At 39.1% G+C, this 23,279-nt stretch overlaps 1 protein-coding gene across 8 annotated transcripts in view; it reads right to left on the bottom strand.

Moving 5' to 3' along the window:
• Nucleotides 1-6,271: 6,271 nt before the first annotated feature.
• Nucleotides 6,272-23,279, bottom strand: part of CNST (consortin, connexin sorting protein) — a 107,291-nt gene continuing 90,283 nt past the window's right edge. For all 8 annotated transcript variants that reach the window (XM_073338302.1, XM_073338303.1, XM_073338306.1 and 5 more), the window contains 2 exons: nucleotides 14,278-14,413; nucleotides 6,272-8,115 (listed from right to left, as the gene is read on the bottom strand). In XM_073338302.1, coding sequence (XP_073194403.1) covers nucleotides 7,913-8,115; nucleotides 14,278-14,413 — 339 coding nt within the window. In that variant the 3' untranslated portion in view covers nucleotides 6,272-7,912. The remainder of the gene's footprint in view (nucleotides 8,116-14,277; nucleotides 14,414-23,279) is intronic.

The following is a 23,279-nucleotide window of genomic DNA, read 5'->3' as shown; positions in this document are numbered from 1 at the left end:
ATTGCTTCTTGGCAAAGGACAAGGAAAAGCTGACTGAACTGTCATCTGATGGTGGACTCAAGCTTGAATTCAGTGACTTTTAGTTGAAAAGGAGAGAGGAGGTGTGATATCAGACAGAGCTCTTAACATTCTGGATGCCCTCAGCATGATGTACCTTTGTGAAGCTGTTTTTTCTGCCCTGCTCACCATTAAAAACCAAATCCAGGACAAACCTGAATGCAGAACTAGCCCTTCAGTTGAAGCTGACCAATATCTCTCTTGACATAAAGCAACCATGTTACGTAGCAATCATACCCTTCTGATCTATGGCATGTTTTTCATTTTCTCCATGGCTACTAAAGAAAAAACATATGTTTTTCATTATTTAAGTGTTGCAACAAGGAAAGCAAAGTGAACACTGGCTCATATTCAACAATAATCCAGGTAAGGATGAGCAGGATCTTCAAATTTAGTAAAATGAATTAGGGTTAGGGTGACCAGATGTCCCAATTTTATAGGGACAGTCCCAATATTTGGGGCTCTGTCTTATATTGGTGCCAATTACCCCCCACCCCGACCTGATTTTTCACACTTGCTGTCTGGTCACCCTAGTTAGGGTTAGCCATTATAATAATGGCTTCTTCATTGTATTTCTTTTTGATGCAATGTTTAAAAACTTGAGATGTTTAAAAAGGATGTTAAAATTGAACACTTCAGGCTTCCTTTGACATTTATTTTGATATATAGTGTCCAAAAATACTTATGTTAAGTCTATTAAGATATAAACTAAATGTGCACAAAAAGGAGAAATTGGTATGTGGAAATTCAAACAATTTTTTTCCCCTAGGAATGTGGCATGTAACCCACCCCACCCGCCACTCGTGTCTCTTTGCCCCCTCCTTGTTTGGGGAGGCTTAGCCTCTCCTAGCCTCTTGTACCCACTGCCAATGGGGATGGGATAATGGTATAAAGAGGTAGCTTGTAGGGAGGAATGGAGGGATGCAAAGAGACCCTGGTGTGTGCAATGGGCAAGGAACAAAGTGTGACACCTCCCTCCCCCCCAGTTAAATAAGTGCAACTTGTGTATAAACAGACTGGGCCCAGGATGTAGATCCAGTATTCACCTTTGGACAAGGGATCACTTACCAGTTCTGCAAGCCCGCCAATTCCCCAAAATTATCAACACTCTTCGGTCAGATTCAGACCACTGATCCAATGGTGAAAGGTCACTATTCCCTATCTTGGAACCATCTAGTCATTATCTGTTTGAAAATTGTTTAAAATAGCAAACAATGCTTACAAATGAACAAAACATAGGTGGGGCTGTTGCCAACTCTCGTGACTTAACTGGTGTCAATCTGGTGATATTTGGTATTTTCTTAAAGCCCCAGATCCAGGATTCATGTGATTACATAAGAATCTCCACTTAGTTAGTTTTCAGCCTTCAAAGTTGCGAAGAAAAGCTTGAAAACATGAACCCTAAAGGCTCAACAACCACAGACAGATAAAATGAACCCCCACCTTTTCAATTTTTTAAAATCTCATTATTTTTGAACCAATCTCACAAACTTTTCAAGTCTGACTTATGATTTTTTGAAAACCTGGGGTTGGAAATACTGCATTCTGCTCTGTGATACAGCATGGTCAGAAGGCAGCAGGAGAGTGATATAGGAGAGATATGTAAATCCCAGGATGAGGAGAAGCCTTATTCCCTGTAGAGGGAAGAAAGGTTTCTATAGATTAATTAAAAGCACCTGAAGGCAATTAGAGCACCTGAAGCTAGTCACCTGATAAAACCCCCCCTGCTTCAATCAGCCAGAAAAAGGAGTTGGAGCAGAGAGCAGTTTGAAGGAGAGCCGTGGCTGGCTAGAAGACCAAGACCCTAGGTAAAGAGACACCCGGCTTGTGCACAGAGAGAGAGGGCAGGAAGCCCCACAAGATGAAGAGGAGGAGAGGGAAGTAGCCCAGGGGAAAGAAGCACTAATTTCAGTGGTTTACCACGATCCCGAGGGCCCCTAGGCTGGGACCTGGAGTAGAGGGTGGGCCCGGGTCCCTCCCTCTCCACTACCCTTCTCTGGGTTAGTAGTGGGACAGTAAATACCCTATTTCAGGGGTGGGAAACTGTGCCCTGAACGCCCCCCCAAGAAGAGGAAGCGTGGGACCCATCATAATTGTACTGGCAATTTGCCACAGCTCCTACTGAAGTCATTAAAGGTTTTTGTTTTTCTTTTACATTCAATTCAATAAGAGCAGGATGGGGCCCTGGTCTGTCATTAGAACATTGGAAAGTTACAATCTGCCAATTTGATTTTAGAATGTTGGATTAAAATTAAATTATGGTGCTGAAAACCAACCTAGTTTAATCTAGAAGCATGGCTTTTCATTTAGCAAACAGAGTCCAGGGATTTAGTAAAACTGCCAGAAAAAAGGAAAAACTTCAATGTGAGTGACACAAATGCAGTAAAGGTATTTACAAGACAAGTGTTCTTGGATTAATAAAAAACTCTCCAAAATCAACAAACAACTCTTGATTCACAGGCCTGGTTTAGGATATTCCCACTGAGAGTTTCAGGAACTATTTCCTATTTCCTTTCATTACATAGCCGATCCCTCTTTTAATATCTTTACAAATCACAGTACCCAAAAGGTTCAGATGTTTTCTCTGGGACACTTTTTTTATTTTTATTTTTTGCTACAGTATTTAATTTACAAGCTTGGCTGATGGTCTCAAATATACTTATTGCCTTCCTTTGACAAAGGAGGCTCGTGTTAAATTTGTTATAGATTGTAGCTAGTGCCTTCAAATGGTCTTGGTTAACAGAATTAGGCAACAATGTTTTCATATGAGGGTAGCAGCCCTTTTAGTCATTGCGTGGAATGTTCCCCAGTTTTACAAGAAATCCAAATTTCAACCTAATTTGACTTGTTGAGATTTCAAACTTGTCCTTCACTCACAGAGCTACACTAACAAGTTTCCACTATTTTGTAGTGGCCTTCTCTTTCCCACTGTTTGCTGTCAAGATTACACATACTTCTTCCAGGCACCAAAGCAAAAGAGTGAAGGTATTTGCAAGACTTCAAACATGCTTAGTGAGAAAGGTGGAATAGGGAGGCTGCTGACAATATGCCTTCAGAGGAACGATCACACAATTTTTCCTTATAGGGACACTGTCAAGTTGAAATCTAGTCATATTTTAAGAAAGAAGTTTCAAGTAGTTTTGAATACCACACCAGCCCCTGAATCGCCCTACCAGTTGTTATGGATTGCCATTGCACAATCCTATTTTGTCTCTCCCCTGTTGCTATGTAGGGAGGTGGGAGGACTAACTGAAATTGGCCATCATATGTACAAAGTAAACAAATACTTCCCCCCCTTTCATTTCTTTCTGTTACAGTAATCTCAGTCATTACTTGTTACTAGCTACATAATTTTTGGACAGAAGAGTAATTTCCTGAATTGACGGTTTCCCTTTAGTTTGGATTTACCAGACTGCAGGGCCCTAACCACTCAGACGGAGACTGATGGTGTGTAACAATCTAAATAGAACAGAATGTGCAGGAAGGCCTCCCAGCTGGCCTTACCCACAAACTGTTTTGACCTCCAAGTATAGGTACTTTTGCTATGTTCTTAACCAAGCATTTGATAATGCACCGAAGACCATGTAAGCTATTTCTGCTAATAGAATTGTCCTGTAAAACAAGAATTAGTACCATTAGCATTTTACAAAGGAATCTGAATAAGGTTCAGTCCAGGCTCAGCTGCCAGGCTACAGCTGAGGGGCATGCTACATAACACAGGAGGAGAGCAGTGTGTGCAAAGATGGCCTTTGGACTCCCTCCAATCCCAGGCTGCTTCTGTGCCGGTCTGGTACCTCAGCATAAATTGGAGCAGCTGGAAAGCTGTTCTAGATTACACCAGCTAGGGACTGTCTGCTCATAATTTCCAGCCACACTCTTTGCACAAGCAACAGGGCAGAGAGAGGGGCAGTGTCGGGGCAGTTACACTGGCTCTATGTCACTGAAGGATCGCCCTACCCTTGGTGATCCTCCTGTGGCCAGTTATGCTGACTCTGGAGTGGCTTTGCACTGGCAATGCAGCACAAAGCATCCAGGCCACAGTGCAGGGTCTGGGCCAGCAAGTGCAAAGTGAGCTGCTTTTTAAAATTACCTTGTCTTTTATCTCTTTAAAATTTACAGTAGAACAGCTTTAAAATAGTTTTGTAATGATATGAACCTAAAGTATAAGGATCTTTGATCTCTGTATCTGATATACTTTTAAATAAATAAATACTTTTAGCTATAACTCTTGAAGTTTTTGGTGACTGGGTGCACAGACATTTAAACCAGGTTATTGGGTTTTTTAAGAGTTGAAATTAACAGTTGGTGCTTTAAACATAAACTTAATATGCTGAAACACTGAATGCAAAGTTACACTAACTCAAAAACACACTAACTGCACAGTAATTATAAATGCAGCACTGTAACAACTGAATGCATGCTTATCAACACTCCATCAGCAGTTTACAAAAAAACAAAAACAAAATCCAGGAAAATAAGAGAATTTCTTTAAAATCAATTGGAATTAAATAAATAAACCCAGACTTAAAGTGATGTACTGATCCAGCCAGTAACACTTCAGGATATAAAAGTGACTTTTCCTTTCTCTTTTTAGATTAACCCAGCATTACAATACTGTAAAACACAAGGCCCTTCCTGGGGAAAAAAGAAATTATTGTTCTCATATTTCATTTAGAAAGCAAAAGTTTTGTATTAATCTAGAATTTTAAATGGCTAGTTATAATATAAAGCTGCAAATGAGGCTTCCTAAGGTGTAACTCAACTGAGCTTCCGAGATGGGGTACTTAAAAACAAAAACCAACACATGCAATTTTTTCTGGAAAATAGTGATTTCAACTTTCACTTAAAAAAAAACACTTAAGCATGAGAGTGCATTAGGAATAGTCAAACATACTAGAGGAACAATCCACCTGCAAATGCAAGAAAGCATGACTATGTTCTCATTCTGAGTGATATTTTGATGATTTCACTTCATGTTATTTTATACAGTAAATGACTAAACCTGGACATACTCCATCATACAACCCTAGTAAGCATTTACAATATTGGCCTTACCCACAAACTGTTTTGACCTCCAAGTATAGGTACTTTTGCTATGAATTGGAGTATGAATTGGAGTATGAATTGGAGCCCCCAAGCATACTGTATCCTGAGACGGATATGTATCATTTCATACTAACACTCACGTCAGGACTCCTCCACTGGCTAGTCCATTATGCCATTAGCAGAAGCAGCTACCATATTCTGGCCATGGCTAGGGCAAAGGGCTCTATGGTCCAACTTTGCCTTTTGCTATCTTGTCAGTGGTTCTCTCCCCTACATATATGAAGGATCATGCACCAGCTAAAAACAGCAGTTCATTTAAAATAATTAATTATTACAATTTAAAAGTAAACTTGTTTCTGCACATATTGAAAAACAACAGGGCGTACTTAGTGACTCACACCTCAGTCCTGGGAGCAAAGCCAGAGTAAAAAGTGCTTTGCCTGAAGGAACTATGAGGGAATTCCTCATCTGTGACTGCAACCCATGTGACCTGGAGCACCTGCACAGCTGAGTCACTTCCAGTTACTGTCAAATAAAGATAGCATTAGCAGCTACAGATAGCTGCTCTCCACTTACGCCATGTTATAACAACACAGGTCTTCAGACCATGCCCCCTACATATCCCCATCCCATGGGGAGTTAATACTGAGGGTGAAATCCTGTCATTGACTTAAGTGGAGCCAGGATTTAAGCCATCCCGTTGTGGTGATCCCTGTATTGCATAATGGCATTTAGAGTAAAATTTTCTAACCGCATCAAGTATCTGAGATGCCCAAGTCCCATTTTCAAAAGTGACTTAGGCACCTGGACCCTAAGTCTCATTGACTTTCAGTGAGACCTAGGGTCCAAAGGCCTGCTCCTCTCCATTGAAGTCAATGGGAAATTTATCATTGACTTTGATGAGCACAGGATCAAATCCCAAGTGCCTAAATCATATTTGAAAATGGGATTTAGGTATTTTTGACAAGGTTACCTGTGGAATCCTACTGAATGGGTTCTCCAAGACTCTTGTATCTCTGAACAGTATCTCCTTTTGGCCCTTCTGAAGGGGTGTAAAGCACCTAAGGATTTGATCCTGAGTTCAGATATTTTCTCCTGACTGGTACATGGGATACAGTGCAACGCTAAGGGCTCTTCCATAGAACACATTGGAAACATCTAAAACATGGGAATTTAAAATTTTATTGTTTTTTTTAAATTATGTTGCAAGCCCTCATTGCAGAGTTACCTTTTCGAATATAAATTATCACAATTCTGCCTTTCCAAGTCTGCAGACAGAAGGAAACTAAAAATTAATATGGAGACGTATGAATTGCTCTGTTCATCTCTGTCGTGTGTTCAGAATGAACCCTAATGGACTAAAATATCACAATTTTAAACTATTTATCTGGTGAGGGTTTTAGTGGAAACTTTCAGCTCACATATTAATATATTGTGGTTTGGGTGATGAATAAATATGAAGGGATCTCCCATATAAATAATAATGCAAGTTTTAAAAATGAAAATATCTATATATTCTCAAAATATTTTTTGGTTATTTGTTTTTTCCCCTCAACATGGGATCTGGACAGGAAAAGAAGAGAAAAATCTAGGGAGAGTAGATCTCCATGAAAAAAGGGTGATAGGAATATATGAGGGAGTTGAAAGATCTCAGGGTGAAATAAAATGTCAGAGAGATGGAGAGGATTTTCCCCGAGAGAACAAGAGTTGGTGTAATAGAGTCAATTTTATTCAAAATGACTCAGTAAAGCTCAGAGGTGGAAATCTGGAGAAGTTTGCCTCTGAACTTTGCAGCTGGTCTTGGCTATATGCCAGGTTGTACAAAACCTCTGGACATTTTGCACTTATAAATAATAACACCAGACAGTTCTATACCACGCTCCATCTGTAGATCTTAAAGCATTTTACAGAGGAGGACAAAAATCACTATCTCCATTTTACAGAGGGGGAAACTGAGGCAAAGAAGTCACTGCAAGTGAGTAATAAAGCTGGAAAGAGAACCCATGTATCCTGACTCCTAGTCCCATTCCCCTTTCATTGGCCCAAGCTGCTTTACTATTATTAGTAAGAATAATTTCCTACACTTAGTATTGTGTGCTGGGAATGAATTTTCTTTTAAAAAAATCCCACAATTTTCCAACACTGTCCACCCAATTTGGGGAATAAAATTCCAGAGAATTTGGCAAAGCTGCCTTCAGATTTAACCCACTCATGATAACTGCCACGCACTTAAAGACATAAGGCCAATCCATTTAACTAACATAGTATGAGGGCACTGAAAATGCCAATGCATTCTCCTCACTCCACCCATAATTAAACAGCTCACCAGGACATTTAAAATGAAAAAATACATTAAGACTTAAAAGAAAAATAAGGAAACGTTTTCATAAAACACAGACTTATTGCATGATAGCTGGAGGCAACACTTTTGTGCAAACAGCTGTAAATCAAAATTGTCCTTTCATTAAGATTGCTTACAATGTGTGGCAATTGGAGACTGTGTAGAGGCTAATCAGTTTTCTATCTTCTTCACTTCCCAAAGATGTTGAATGGCTACTTGCTTGGTTTCAGAAGGTGAAGGCAATAACATTTTGCTTATTATTCTCCCGTTCCACACTTGATTTCTCCCCACCTGATTACTAGATTAGATAGTTCTTCTCAACTGGTATTTAAAGGGTTAGGTTTATGTCATCAGCTGTACCTCACCTGAAGGTGGCACATATTACAGAAAACTCGTCATCACAGTTTTTTTTAACCTCTCTGGTAATCCTTGGTAAGCCTGTCAGTGTGTTGTCCCTGCTCATTTCAACTATGTGAAGGTTATCCGGTGTTTAAGTTCCTCCACACCCTGCAATATCTGGGTATAGTAAAAGTCCATGTTGGCTGCAAAGTCAGTACATACAGGCGATTCCACGTCACCAAAGGTGCAGTACAGTGCAGTTCCTCCAACACTAAGGAAAACAGTTGCTATGCACAACAGAATCAGCAAAACACAGGAGCCGCCACCTTCATCTGTAAATATAAAACACATGATATAGAGTGGATAAAATAAGAGACTACACAAAAGCTTTGTACTTATTGAGATTAGCCATATGAAATCTAGAGAGAAATTTGAGGTTTGTCTAACTGGAGGATTGGGGAGTATGGCAGGTACCGGGGCTGTGCATGTCAAAGTGACAAAAATTACTACAAATTATAGTACATTCAAAAACAAACAAACAGTGCATGTATGTGTTTCTGTACCAATATGACAACCCATCATTAGTCATATGACCTTAATTCTGTAACACCTGTTCTCCTTTTCCTGTCCTCTTCTTGAGTCTTTTCAGATTTAGACCATCACCCTGCAAACACTCACACACCTGGTTAGTTCTACTACCACACAATTTTACTGCCTTTTTCCTACAAAAATAATCTGACACATTTCAAATGAAAAATTAAAAAAAAAAAGTTTCTGTTCCAAAATTTTCACAGGGAGAAAAAGGGCCAGCTCTAGATAATAAGCTCTTTGGGGGAGAGAATGTGTCTTTTCATTTGTATGCAACAAACCTGAACCCTTTCAGGTGCTTAACAACAACACTGCTCTCGAGCAGCTGGCACATTCAGAGAATAAAGGATATCCCAGTATTGGTAGCTACAAGAATTCCCCTTCAGTTCAAGCAGTAGAGATCTTTTAACTCTAGTCTGAAAAGTTTGCCACTTGGGGCTTGTCTACACAGGAAAGTTTTACCAGTTTATATTGGTGTAGTTAAACTGATATGACTTTTTTTTTTTGGTTTAGCTTAAATCCCTTCCCAAGTGACATAAGCTAAACCAAAAAGGGCCCTCTTATACTGGAATAAGTGTCTCCACACCAGTGTTACAATAGTATAACTATATTGGTTTAAAATCACACATTATTTTAGACAGGATTAATTATCCTGTGTAAAGATGCTCTTAGTGATGACAACAGAAATATAAATCAAGAACCTTTAACTGCAGTCTTTCCTTTCCCCCTTCAATTACCCTGTACCCCAGGAATGCTATAAGCTCTGCAACTAATAACTATAAAATAATACTTTGCTAGACTCTCAGAGAAAAACCTCTATTTTTGGATATTTATGCTGTAAATTGTAAAATCAAGAATTTCAGACATTTGAATTGCTTGTTCAATGGTAAATTATTATTTTTTTACAAAAATGCTTCACTTTTTAAAAAATCTCTCACTGCCCCTCCTACATAAAAATAATGAAAATAACCAAAGTCTGTTTCCATTTTTAACCCCTTTACTCCATTTGGCAATATAAACTAGCCCTTTTGTTATTTGGATTGTAAACTCTTCTGGGCAGGGACTATGTCTTACTATAAGTTTCCACAGTGCCTAGTAAAATGGTGCACTAATCCTGGCCTAGGTGCTACTGTAATAAAAACTCCCTTGGATAGACAGTAGAAACAGATCTAAAATAAGTGTTATACATTTCCTCCTCTCTCTAGCTGTTTTCTAGCTAAGATCTAAATTTTGATAGTTGGTTTTTATCTAACAGCAATAGAAACCGATTATATTATAAATGTGAAGGCTGAAACATGGCTAGGAAGCATTTTAAAATATTATGAAATGGCACAGCCATGCAACTCCCACTGACTTAAGTGGAGTTGCAGAGGCTCAATACCTCTCTCTCTCACTCACTATTAGGTCCTTAGATTGTTATGGCTATAGAGAGAAGGGAAAAACAATCACATAAGAATAAATGGAGCTATAGACATATTTCTCCTTGCTGTTTTATCGGATACATATTGTAACCTACCAGACTGTTTTTAAGGTTTGAGATGTTGGGTACAATATAAACATGAGGAGGAGTTACAGAAATTTGCTCAGTGATTTCTCTAGATTAAAGGCACATTACTTGAAGCAAAATGTTGCAGTGGATCCCATGTCAACTGTGGATATTGGGCCAGGAAAATTTGACACTTGGAGAGGAAGGATTATGCTTGTATCTTAAAATATATATTTTACAAGCCTAGAATAGTTCCACTGCCATGCAAGATCTTATTTACAATATTATTCTTATGGATGCTACTTGTACTCTGTTTTGGCTAACCAAAGCAACAAGAGTGAACTGACTTAGCTACAGCTATTTTATGCAGTATCAGAAGACAAAGCTTATCATTTGCTGTAAATACACTCTAAACAGTTTCTAATATAAAGACAAATTCTACTTAGTAACTCTAGTGTTCCGTATCGATGTCTGGAGTTGCCCCAGAATCACAGAGCAGAATTTGATCTCTAGAACTCAGGTAGTACTGATTCACAAATGTAACTGTACAATAGTACAGAATTACCTAAAAGATACATACAAACTATCTAAAACTAACAACTATTCAAAAATATTTACAATAAGAATTATTTAGTGAAAACTACAAGTCTGACAAAAACCAAAAAACAACAACTTTGGGCACAGAAAAAGTTCCTACCCCAGCCCTGGAAGGAAGGAATCGAGGTAGCTTAGGACCTGTTATAACCTAAGCTCTGAACTTTTGGTGTTGCAAGAGGGCATTTGTGTGCCCTCAAAGAGATCTGCTTTCCAGAAGTTTCTGCAGCTGTGGGGGACAAACATCCCTACAAGTGGGAGTATGCAAAGGATACCTTGAAAATTATTATTAATTATTTATACAGCACCATAAGGGTACATGGCACTTTTCAGATATTTAAGACAGTCTCTGTCCCCCAAAGTTTACAGTCTATCTTAGAACACAGTGAGAAGGTGAAGATTAGAGCGAAGAGAAAAGAAAAGTTATAATGTAAGATCATGAGACTGCTGATTTAGTGAATAGTATTAGCTTTTTAAAAAAAAATTAGTGTTTTCAGTATATCACCATAAAAATGGATCGCAACTATAAGATAATATTTACTGACTAAGGGATTCCACTGGGCACTGGGAACATAACTCCCAGCAATAAAGGTAGAGCTGGGCAGGAAATGGGTTTTCCCATCCCGTAAGCATTTGAGATTTTTAAAATTTTCCCATTTCACATCAGGACAAAATTAAAATCTATCAAAGTTGTTTGATGAGTGAGTGAGAGAGAGAGAGAGCAAGCGAGCATGCGCGAGCTGCATCTTTCACATCCCAGATGAGTGCCCTACCCACCTGGCTACTGGCTATTCTGGGATGGGTCTCTCTCAATCTATCCTGTTAGAGTTACTCCAGTTTGTGTACATAAATAGTTATTGGGTCAGAAAGAGAGAGCAGCCCAGCAGTTAGGGCACTCACCTGGGATGTGGGGACCCAGGATCAATTCCCTGCTTTAAATCAGATGTATCAGAGACTTGAGCCTGGGGTTAAACCAGTGGGTTATTGTCTGTTTTGGGGTGGGAATCTCTCTTGTTTGAGCCAGAAATTCCATCCTGTACCTGAGAAACCATTTCCGAATCATCTTTTGTTGAAACTGGTATATTCCCATGAAAAGCTTCAGATTCAATGAACTGGCATTTTATGATGAAAAAAATGTTTCATCACAAAATTCCAAACCAGTTCTAATAAAAGGTGACTTTACAAGGAGAAAGAAACGCTCTGTTTTTGGAGGATTTAGAATTTGTCAGCAAACCAGAAGTTACAACCTTACATGCAGTACAACTAAAACACAACATAAGTACCACCTGGAGAAAAAGGGGCCACAATCATTGTCAGTGCTCATAGATTTGAAGGCCACATGGGATCGTTATGATCACATCATCTAAACTGTGTAACACTGGCCATAGAATTGCACAAAGCAGTTCCTGCATCAAGCCCATAACTTCTGGTTGAGCTGGAGCACATTTTTAAGAGAGACGTCTAATTTTGATTTAAAAATGTCAGGTGACAGAGAATCCACCACATCCCTAAGTAAATTGCTCCAATGGTTATTCTATTGTTTGCAATTGTTTACAGCAGAGATGAACTTGGCCCAATGAATGTTACATTTTAATCCATGCTTCAACTCACTTTACCTATGTGTTTAAAAATCCCTGGATGCCAAAATTGTAACAGGATAATGTACTGAAATTCCCACGACAAGTTAAAAATACATTGTGGGAGAAACTTTATCCCGGCACTTTCTTGGTAGATGGAAAATTTTAATGTTCGTGCAACAGTGGGAGCCACAAGATCTAATATGCTGAAAGTGACCCTTTTTAAATATTTCTAATTATTTGTCTGGTAGGTTACAAAACACTGCCTTGCTCCAAAATCTGTTGAAGTCACTACCTGGCTAATTTCCTTTGCTAATAAAATATTCAACACTATGTGGCAATTCCACCAAGAGAATATCCCTGATATTCTCATAATCACTTGTACCAATTTAAAACCTAGTGTCATACCTCTACTCCCAATGGAGTGGGTTTTCTTCTTCTCTCCCCACTCCCAATCTACACAAGAGGAGATACTAAGGGGAGCAGAATTCAAATAGTCTAGTTAAGAGAAGAATTAAGAGATGATATATCTTCAGGGGAACAACAGGAACAAACAAAGGTAATTAGTATGCCTGCTATTCTATAGGTCCTGGCCTTCCATTGTCTATTGGTTTTTGGTCCCTCCTATGGTTTATGGTGAAAATAAAATAAATTGACAAGTAAACCTGAGTTCTTCTCAGCTCCTTTTCACATTATACCTACATACAATCAAAGCTTGTGTGTGTGTAGAAAGGCATCTTTTCACACATGTAGTGGCCAGCATCTAACTTCCTCGAAGCTTCAAGCATTGAGAGCTCCTAAGGGAAGAGGAGCCACTCCCTGCACTCATTCCTGACCATGTTCCCAAACAGTCCTGAAGAACTGGGAGATGGATCCTTCCACTACTGGATCCAACCCCTGCATCCCCATATCCTTCAACCTGACCACAGGGCCATGAAGAAGCCTCTGCAAAGAAGAGAAACAGCCCCAACCATGACGTACACTGAATCAGGAGCCTTAAAGAGGCTGAGAAATGGGACCTCCCAAGACCAAACCTCACCCTCACTAACTCAGAAAGGGGCTGCAAACTCCCTCCTTCCAAACCACCAAGGACAATCACTCTCACTTGTGGGGAGGAGCCAGGACACCTGCAATACTTGGGAGGAGGAGCCAGGACACCTGACACCTCCACCCCACACAGGAAAAAGAGCAGACACAAATTCCCTGAATCCCCAAAATCTCTGTGCCCTGCCCCTCTCAGAGGGAGAGGAGCCAGGATTAGTTCTCTCTCGGAACAACCACAACACAATCTGTCCTTCAGCCCAGAAGAAGAGAAACCATGAATTCCTGCCCCATCAGTAAATATTTTAAATACAAATATAAATTCTACTGGTTTTTGGTTAGATGATTTTGGCAAGTATGAATTAGGCCTAGTTTCAGATGACAATAAGACAAGGAGGAGCAATGGCCTCAAAAGAAGAAAAGTAAGTTTTGGCTAGATACAGTAACAGCGAACGATCTTTTTGGGCCCCCACCCTGCTCAAGTGTGGAGTGACTCTTATTGCTGCCACGATTGTGATAAAGGTGCTGTGATGATAGTGATGGACTGAAGTAAAACTCATTCCAGTAATGACAGCGAAGTAAGGATTTCCCCTGCAGTTAGTTACCCCATCAGTAGACAGGGATACATTAAACATAATTTAAACCATATTTCAACTGCAAACATATTGACACCTGTGTTAGTAATTATAAAACAAGATTAAAGCCTCAAGGCTTCCAATCCTGTAGTTCTACAAATATGGTTTCTCAGCAGGCCTGGTCATCTTGGAGGGCGAGTTATGTAAGGGGAAACAAACATGCAAGTTTTTTGCATTGCTTTTTTTACATGTTGGTAAGATTAATGAACAAAAACCTACTTCTTCCACTTCTAAGGATTAGAAATTAAATGAAGGGAAATCCAGATAGCAGAAAGCTGTCAAGCATATGAGAGAGAGGAGCATCCCTCCTTCAGCCCCTTTGTTCTGGTTAACTAACTTGTTGCACAAAAACCTTTGCACATCCCTATCCATTTCTAGAATAACTTTTAGTACAGTCCATTGCTACTTTCACTGCATGGAGAATAGCTAGCAAGCCAATACAGGGCAGACAATAGCAATAATTGGTTTAAATCAGACTATTTCCTGCTTTTTTTCCTATTTAATAAATGAAAGCACAGATATGGTTTGTAATTGTATACTATGAAAACACATAAATTAACATAGGCAAGCTACCTTGATCCAAGGTGTCTTCCATTTCTTGGAATCTCACTCTTCTCTTTGGATTTCTCTGCTGGATTTGAGCAAGTGTCTTTCTTTCACTGTCATCTCTCTTCTTTAGAATGGACACCAGTCCCTCTGCTGGGGCAACCTATGAAAGTTTTTAAGAATCATTTGGCACAGAGTGACAAACAGACTGTGTTAGAAATCCAGACATGAAAGCCACTCAGTAATGGCTGTAAGGGGAGAAGGGAATGAGAACCAGCAAAGAAACAGTTTCCCCTTGTTTATTTTCTTGTAATGCTGCTGCACTTGTGAAATTATTTCTTCATGAGTAGATCTCCAAATAGATAGGACAACTGCAGTGCCAAATTGCAGTATCGTTCCTTTTCCTGCTGTGTAAGAGGAGAAAACTTCTCTTTAATTGTTCTCTAAGTTAAGTATCCAGAGATCTATTCTCTTGGATCATGTATTATGTTGTAGTCTCTATTAGTTTCTATGTAGCTTAAGGCCTTATATTCATGAGGGATAGAGGTAGTGATGAATATGGGTCTTCAATACCTTCAGCGAACAATAAAAGGACAATAAATTTACTTTCTTTTTCTAAAGGTCAGTAACCCTGCACAGACCCTCACAAACCACTCTTGGAAATTACATTGCTTGATTCATTGCCCAACGTTGTGACTCTAAGGCAGCACACCTGGCTCCCCTGGGAGGCAACAGACTAGTCTGGGGACACAATGTACAATAGAAGAACAGCAGGGGGAGGGAAAGCTGCCTGACAGCCACTTCTAGTTTCTCACTGTAATAAGCTCTCTGGGTAAAACAGCAGGCAGCAACTCAAAGGTCTTTGCTCTATTGGCATCCCCATAATGCAGCTGGCCATGGGAACACTCACATAAACAGTGCTCTGGACAGCAGGTCACTATCCAGTTTTTCCATTCTCTTCCTGCAGCAATCAGGTCAGCTGCAAGAACACGTTGTCTACCCCCACACAGCCAACAAAGGATGCCGCCCCTACTCCAACTAGCATGTAACTTTTTGGTGAGAGCAGAAACGGAGAGGGCAAGCAGGTAGGGAGGGAGAAGCAAAAGCCAAGAGAATGTGGGAGGGGGAAGACTGAAATTAAAATATACTTGGAGAGTTAAAAACAGTATAAAGACGATTACATAGAGAAAACAAAGCTAAAAGGAGAGACAGAGGCAAATGAATTAGAAGATGGCACGATAAGACACAGAGAGGTGCTGGACCACCCAGCAACTGACATGGAGTGGTGGGCATGGAAGGTCTCTATCCAAAAAGGTTGGGAACCTATTTCTTATCGCCTATATTTAGTTCCTAAGACTTTACCTCCCCCCCCTCCCCCCGGCCCTTGGTTGAAGGACCCATTTTTCTCAGCTTTCAAGAGCTCTGTTCCCGAGTGTCTCTCTAGTGATGGATGTAAAGATGGCTCCCAAAATTCAATAAACTTCTTTCAAAAGGCAGGATGCTTTCCTTCCCTTCCTGTGGGCTTCCCATCTCCTTGTACGATTTCTATGTAAATTAGGCTTCCATAGTTTCTGATTACATCAGGCTTAATTTTCGGAGACAGGTAGTTAGCTATGACATCCCCTCCTGTCTGGGCAAACTGTACAGCCTAATATCAATGGGCATCCATAACTCCTGATCTAGTGTTAGTACATACATTTCACAATTATATTAATCACTGGTGTGTCATCTGAGTTCTACTGAGGTAAAAGGAGACTGGCTAGCATCTCTAAACAGGGGTGTTTGTAAACTTTTCAAAGTTTTAGCTTTCTGACATCTCAACAACAAAAGCTTCCCAATAGCAAGAATAGATCTGGTATGTAGTTTTTAACAGTGGAGTTCCATAGAAATTCCATTTTTATGTTGTTTTCTATGCTGTACAATTGCCCTTGTAAATAAGTTAGTAAATGCTGTAATCAGATTTCTGTCTGACTGCAACATATTTTAGGATATGTCCTCCCAATTAAAAATACAACAGGGAATGTGTATTATTTATTCATAGATTAAAAGGCCAGAAGGGACAGGGATCTCTATGGTCATCTAGTCTGACCTCCTGCATAACACATCCATAGAACTTCCCTGAATTAATTCTTGCTGTAAGTCCAATAGCTGTGGTTGAATGAGAGCATATCTTTTAGAAAAACATCCAATCTTAATTTTAAAAGTGTCAGTGATGGTGAAACCACCATAACCCTTAGTGAATTGTTCTGATAGTTAATTATGCTCACTGTTAAAAATTAGCACCTTATTTCCAATCTGAATTTGTCTAGTTTCAACTTCCAGCCATTGGACCTTGTTATACCAGACTGAGGAGCCCATTATAATTTTTTTATTACCAATATATATGTACTTATAGACTGTGATCAAGTCACCCCTTTACCTTCTTTTTGTTAAACTGAATAGATGAAGCGCCTTGAGTTTATCATTAAAAATATTTTTTCCAATCTTTTAATCACTCTTGGGGCTCTTCTCTGACCCCTCTCCAATTTATCAATGTCTTTCTTGAACTGTGGACAAAAGAACTGGATACAATATCCCAGTAACAGTGGCACCAGAGCCAAACACAGATTATGTAATTGCTCTACTCTTACTGGAGATTCCCCTGTTTATACATCCAAGGATCACATTAGTCCTTTTAGCTACAGCGGAACATGGTGAGTTCATGTTCAGCTGACTATCCACTGTAATCCTAAGCCTTCTTTCAGAGTCACTGCTTCCCAAGATAGAATCTGCCATCCGGTACGACCACTGTCTTTGTTCCAAGATGTAGGACCTCACATTTCCCCAAATGTTGGTGCTGATCTCATTAGATGGGCACACAGAAGAACATTTCAAAAGCACACCCTGGAGCACAGGAAAACTACTATCTTATTCTAATAGATCTAATTCTAATAAATGGTACCACTGTCATTCAGCATTGGGATGTTCAGGCTGTAGCACCTGGTGAGCGTTAAAGAGACATGGTATCAAACTGTCTGAGAAAGAATCTAAGACAGCTTAATAGAAAATAACTGAAAATACTGTTCCTTCAAAATACAAAAAGCAAGCAAATTTTTTTTAATATACCAAACAAACGAAATTATTTGTGCATACTTAGGAGCAGAAGAGACTAGGCAGAGAAATTCCAACAGAACAAAAGTAGGAAAAAGTTGGACTTCTCAGCTCAAAACAATAATTTTGCAGAATAAAGATACCAAATATGCATTCACTGGTTGTCGCAGTAACCAAGCAATTTTTGTTTGGCAAGATTAGGTAAGACATGAAGGTCGCTATCTTAAAACAAAAAAACTTCAAATCCAGACTCCAGCGAGAAACTGCTGAATTGGAATTCATTTGCAAATTGGATACTATTAATTTAGGCTTAAATAGAGACTGGGAGTGGCTAAGTCATTATGCAAGGTAGCCTATTTCCTCTTGTTTTTTCCTACCCCCCCCCCAGATGTTCTGGTTTAACTTGGATTTAAACTTGGAGAGTGGTCAGTTTGGATGAGGTATTACCAGCAGGAGAGTGAGTTTGTGTGTGTATGGGGGTGGGGGGGGGGGGATGTGAGAAAACCTGGATTTGTGCTGGAAATGGCCCACCTTAATTATAATTATGCACATTGTAGGGAGAATGGTCACTTTGGATGAGCTATTACCAGCAGGAGAGTGAGTTTGTGTGTGTGGTTTTTGGGAGGGGGGTGAGAGAACCTGGATTTGTGCAGGAAATGGCCCAACTTTATTATCATGCACATTGTGTAAAGAGTTGTCACTTTGGATGGGCTATCACCAGCAGGAGAGTGAATTTGTGTGGGGGGGTTGAAGGTGAGAAAACCTGGATTTGTGCTGGAAATGGCCCACCTGATGATCACTTTAGATAAGCTATTACCAGCAGGACAGTGGGGTGGGAGGAGGTATTTTTTCATATTCTCTGTGTATAAATAAAGCCTGCTGCAGTTTCCACGGCATGCATCCGATGAAGTGAGCTGTAGCTCACGAAAGCTCATGCTCAAATAAATTGGTTAGTCTCTAAGGTGCCACAAGTACTCCTTTTCTTTTTGCGAATACAGACTAACACGGCTGTTACTCTGAAACCAGCATATCAGTGATGCTCAAGTGGTGATGTGGAGTTGTTAACTTCTACTGGCTTCACCTGGATCTATTCAACTTCCAATGGAGTTGAGTATATACAGAGATTCCCATTAGTACACAAGAGGCTAAGTGATCTAAATATAGGGAAGCTATTTAGGACCATGGCTTTTTAGAAAAATTACAATCTATTGACAAAATGTGTTTATCTGTAGTTCTACTCATATTTTGGTAGAGACCAAATATTAAGCTCTAAATAATAAGCTGTTTCAATACTAAAGTAACATGACCATTTACAACCAAAGTAGACAATTGTATTTACAATAAAAATAATTTTTATATATATATAAATTGCAGTAACAACTCTGACTACTTCTGGTTAAACTGTAACATATTAAGAGGGTAAAAGGTTACCTACTCTGGGCAGTTAGAGGTAGAAACCTACCTCCACCTTCCAAATTACTATTTTTCAAACAGAAGCACCAAACAATGCTGGCTTTAACTGGCTTCTTAATTTTAGTATTACTACAACTAGAGATGTTCTTTAGTAAGAGTACAGTGTGGTATATTGAGGACTGTGTTGGAATTGCAAGTTCTCACTTTTTAGAGTGTGAGAGTAGGGGGTGGGAGGGCGGCTGTTTCTTGGTCCTGCTTGCAGACTATGGTGTTCTGTAGCAAAGCATGGGAGACAGTCCTAAAAAGACAGCTTAAAGCAAGGTGGAGTGACCTGTGCCTTGCTGCCTTAGGGAGAAGCCTATATTCTCTCTCTGTTTTTGGGTTCTTGCATGAACTAGGAAAAGAAAAAAGGAAACGTTTCAAAGTAAGAGAGTAGCTAGATGGCGCAGGGAACTGTTGTCTGAGTAGTAATGTAAATGCATATATAAAAATTTGCTTACTGTGTTAGTGTCATCACTATCTGATAAACATGGTCACAACTGCACAAAAAGAAAAGGTTCTCCAGAAAATGGTATTCAACTGACTTTTAGACAAGAGCTTTTAAAAAGTTAGTTTATAACATTGTAAGAGGATGCAACTATAAGTGTTCACATTTGCTGGATGTAAGACTTGCACATTTGAGATATCTCTATAAATCCAACACCAAAATGGTAAGGGCAGTAGCACGGATTCCCTGTGATCCAGGTGCTGATAGGAACAGTCAACTGTTTAAACACTGCAACTGAGTTTTCAGGATCATATGGCAAATGTGAGAGGCTACTAGTTTACTGACAGACTATGCTTCAGCAAACTTCTAGGATACATAAAGAACATAACATCTCTCACAAATTAAAACACAGAAGCAATAGACAACAAAACCGTGTGAGACTATTCACACTGAATCAAACTAAAATAAGATTTAAGTGCTAGTGTCTGTTCACAAAGCCTCTCTTTAAAACACCTACTGTATTTTCCAATTATTACATAATCCTTTCTGGCAAGAACACCAACTATTTAAAATTGGTGCAGATACTACAATGACGAGCAGTACAAAAAAATCTATAAATAAAACTGAAGTTGTAAGTATACATTATACATAAAACAGAAGTGTGGATAACAACTGTCCCTTGTTGCAGAACGGATAGTTACTATATTTTAGTAAAATATTCTAAGTTTTCCATGCTGCCCTTTGGCCATTGAATTTCAGTTGAGTTAGAAGGTGTGCCTCAATTTTTCCTCCCCAGATATTCCTATTTATAGCTTTCATAGGTTGGCAGTTATGTCCATGCTGGAAATTAACGGGACTTAAATACAGAAAATGTATTTAGACATGCCCATTTCTGTCCTGACATCATCTTTACTTAAGAAGAGAAACATCTATCCCCCGCATTAAGTTTGAGGGAAATTTTACTAGTACTTTTATACCTACTCTGTATTAGAAGGAGTTAGTAAAAACAGATTTGTTACTCTGAAAATTAGCAGGAATTGGCTGCATACATTTATGTTACAGATGAGGAGGGTGCATTAGATATATATATGATTTGCCACTGAACCAAATATACCTTTCATCTACTAATGAGGGACAAGACCCAACATATTTATAATCGTCAGTCTCAATTTCACAGAATATGTGGATTCAAAACTCAATATTCCAGGCTACTTTTATGGTTTTGGCCTGCTGTAATACCCATTGTAATCTAATCAAATTAGCAGAGGATATGACAACATGCTGGCACTCTACAGAAATGATACGAATAGCACAAACACAGAAAACAAGCGGTCTGTTTCACAATTTCTGCTTCCTAAATAACCCCACAATGAGGAGCTACATATTGCATAAATGCATATTCTAATCAGACAGATCAGAGACAGAGAAAGGTCAAGACACTCCACAGAGCTGTGTTTAAAAGCAGAGGTTGATGGCATAATCCAGTAGGCACTGCACCAATAATGTCATTTCGTATTTTCAGCGACTTAACTGGTAAAAGATAATGATTAAGCTTGGCTCTCGCAGCTACTGGCGATATTTTATAACCGTTAGCTAGTCAAACAACTGTTGCATTGAGACAAAGTGTAAGTACAAAAAAGGTGCATTTGTACACACTTCAGAAGCATACAGTTTTAAAACCACATTCAAATATAGTTGAAAGGATAAAGTTAAACTCTGATGCACATTTCCTTTTGATACTCAAAGTAAACCCCATACCCTGATTGTCACTTAGGGGCTTAAGCTATTATTCTTAATGAAACAACAGGAAGAATCAAAAAAGCACATTAAAACCCAGCAAACACAGCGAGAAAGAGAGTGTCTAAATTGGTTATATATGAGATGAATGTTATTTGACCCAGATGAACTAGAAGTAATTGTCTACAATCAGCTCATCATAATAGAAAAAGACACTTGGGCAAAGCTGTCATTGGTAGTGTTGTTAAATTAGCCTTGCAAAATGCTAATAAAAATTTACCAGCCCAGGCAAAAACACTACTCACACTTCCTTACCATGATAAAATGAAGGGTGAGCAGAGAATGATAGTTTACTCATCTGTTGGGGGCGGGGGGGGGGGGGAAGGGAGGGAGGGGAAATGCTTTAGGAAACTAGAATGTTTGACACCTGAATGTGTTGCTATAACTGTATTGCTTGTGATAAAGAGGATCGATGGCTCCTGTTGAACTGCATAAGGAGCAGGCTAGTTATCACTAGCAGTGTGTTGTTAACTGGTTCAGGCTGTAACTGTGTGAAGGAAGTCTTGCTACTCTGAGTTTCACTCATTGCCCTGCCTGCCGATTGTTATACAGACTGAGTTTCATGTTTTAGTTCTAATACATAAAGGACTAAAACAGACTGAATCCCAGGCATCTTAGACTTTCAACACCCTATACACCATCTTCCCCATTAAGGAAAGTGAGTGAGGCCTTTCAATCTTGCAGCAGTAGAACTGCCAATGTCTTCACCTTTGAAGTTATGGTCACTGGGATGTGTTAACCCTCTGACCTAACAAGTGTGAGAAACTGCCAAAGGCAAGACTACATAGTTAAGCTATTAGCAGTTTCATTCTGAAGTGGACCAAATCTCTTTTGCTATATTAGCAAAAAATAGATAATACATATGAATTATTAAACTTCGAAAAGGGGCTATTGGGTAGGTTCACTAGCTGCTGTTCATATTATATTTAGATGCCATCTAACCATTCTTTTTTAAGAAACTCACAAACGGTTACCTGGGCTTCAGTACATAGCAGTAGAGGTCCTGATCCTACCAATGTTTACACATGTGAACAGTTTTAGGTACAGGAATAGTTCCATTGAACTCCAATCTACAGGATAAGGGCTATATACAACAATTAGGAATCTCAACATGGTGTCGTCTCTGGACCTTGTTGGTAGAGATAGGGACACACTTGATTTCTGTGTAACGGCCCTAATATCATCCAAAGAATCTGGCCACTCAAACAGAAACTGTATAATGTAAACATAGACCTTATAGGTCAAGTTGCATCTGTTACATCTGTGAGAGTCTGACCCTTTAATGATAGGTAAAATGATGCCTGAGTGGTACCTTTAATTCTGTTCCATTGTGCATACAATCTATTCAACTGCTCTTGCTGTCAATTCTTGATCCTTTCAGAAACAGTAGCAAGCTGACCTGAGAAGACGGCTTCCATCTCTGAAATCTCTTCCAGCTGATAGTCTTCCAGAGCCCAAGTTCAGTGAGCTTCAAGGCCCTTTGTTAGGCTATATGTTTGTTCCAACTTTCGTCTGCCTGGTAGGGTGTTTTTTATGATTTATTGGGTTTTTGCTTGGAAAGACCAACATTTAGCAATATTTTACATTTATTGTGAGGTTCCCAAGTCCTGAGAAAAAGGCCACCATGTATAAATGCCTGAAATAAAAGTAGGAACTCTCCATTCTATTTGTATAATTAGTATTTGAATTCAGACTTAGAATGTAATGGGGATACTGTGTGAAATAATTCTCTGATCCAAATATAGGGCTAATAAAAAACCTCTCTTTACGATAAATATTACAAGAATATGCATGTATGCTTTTTATGTATATATAATGATTTTTTTATGTTCAATAACTTATTGAAATCTAAGTTACAGTGTCATTAGACCCAGACAAATCATACCAAATAGATACAAACCATATGGTAGGCTAAGTCTATGCAACTTATTTTGAAATAATAATTATTTCCCATTTCCTTTCCAAGTCATCTGTGTTCTGTTTTACTCCTGCTGAGACTTGCTCCATGATAAATTTTACTCTGATCAGATTGACCCATCCAGTACTTTGTAGTCCACTATAGGTAGGGCCCTACCAAATTCAATGTCCATTTTGGTCAATTTCATGGTCATAGGATTTTTGTAAATTTCATGATTTCAGCTATTTAAATCTGAAATTTCATGGTGTTGTAACTGTAGGGGTTCTGACCCAAAAAGGAGTTGTGGGGGAGGGGGTCGCAAGGTTATTGTAGGGGGTGTTGCGG

The sequence above is a fragment of the Lepidochelys kempii genome, chromosome 3 (genome assembly GCF_965140265.1).
Source record: "Lepidochelys kempii isolate rLepKem1 chromosome 3, rLepKem1.hap2, whole genome shotgun sequence".
NCBI classification, from domain to species: domain Eukaryota; kingdom Metazoa; phylum Chordata; order Testudines; family Cheloniidae; genus Lepidochelys; species Lepidochelys kempii.
This window is presented reverse-complemented; position numbering and strand designations above follow the sequence as displayed.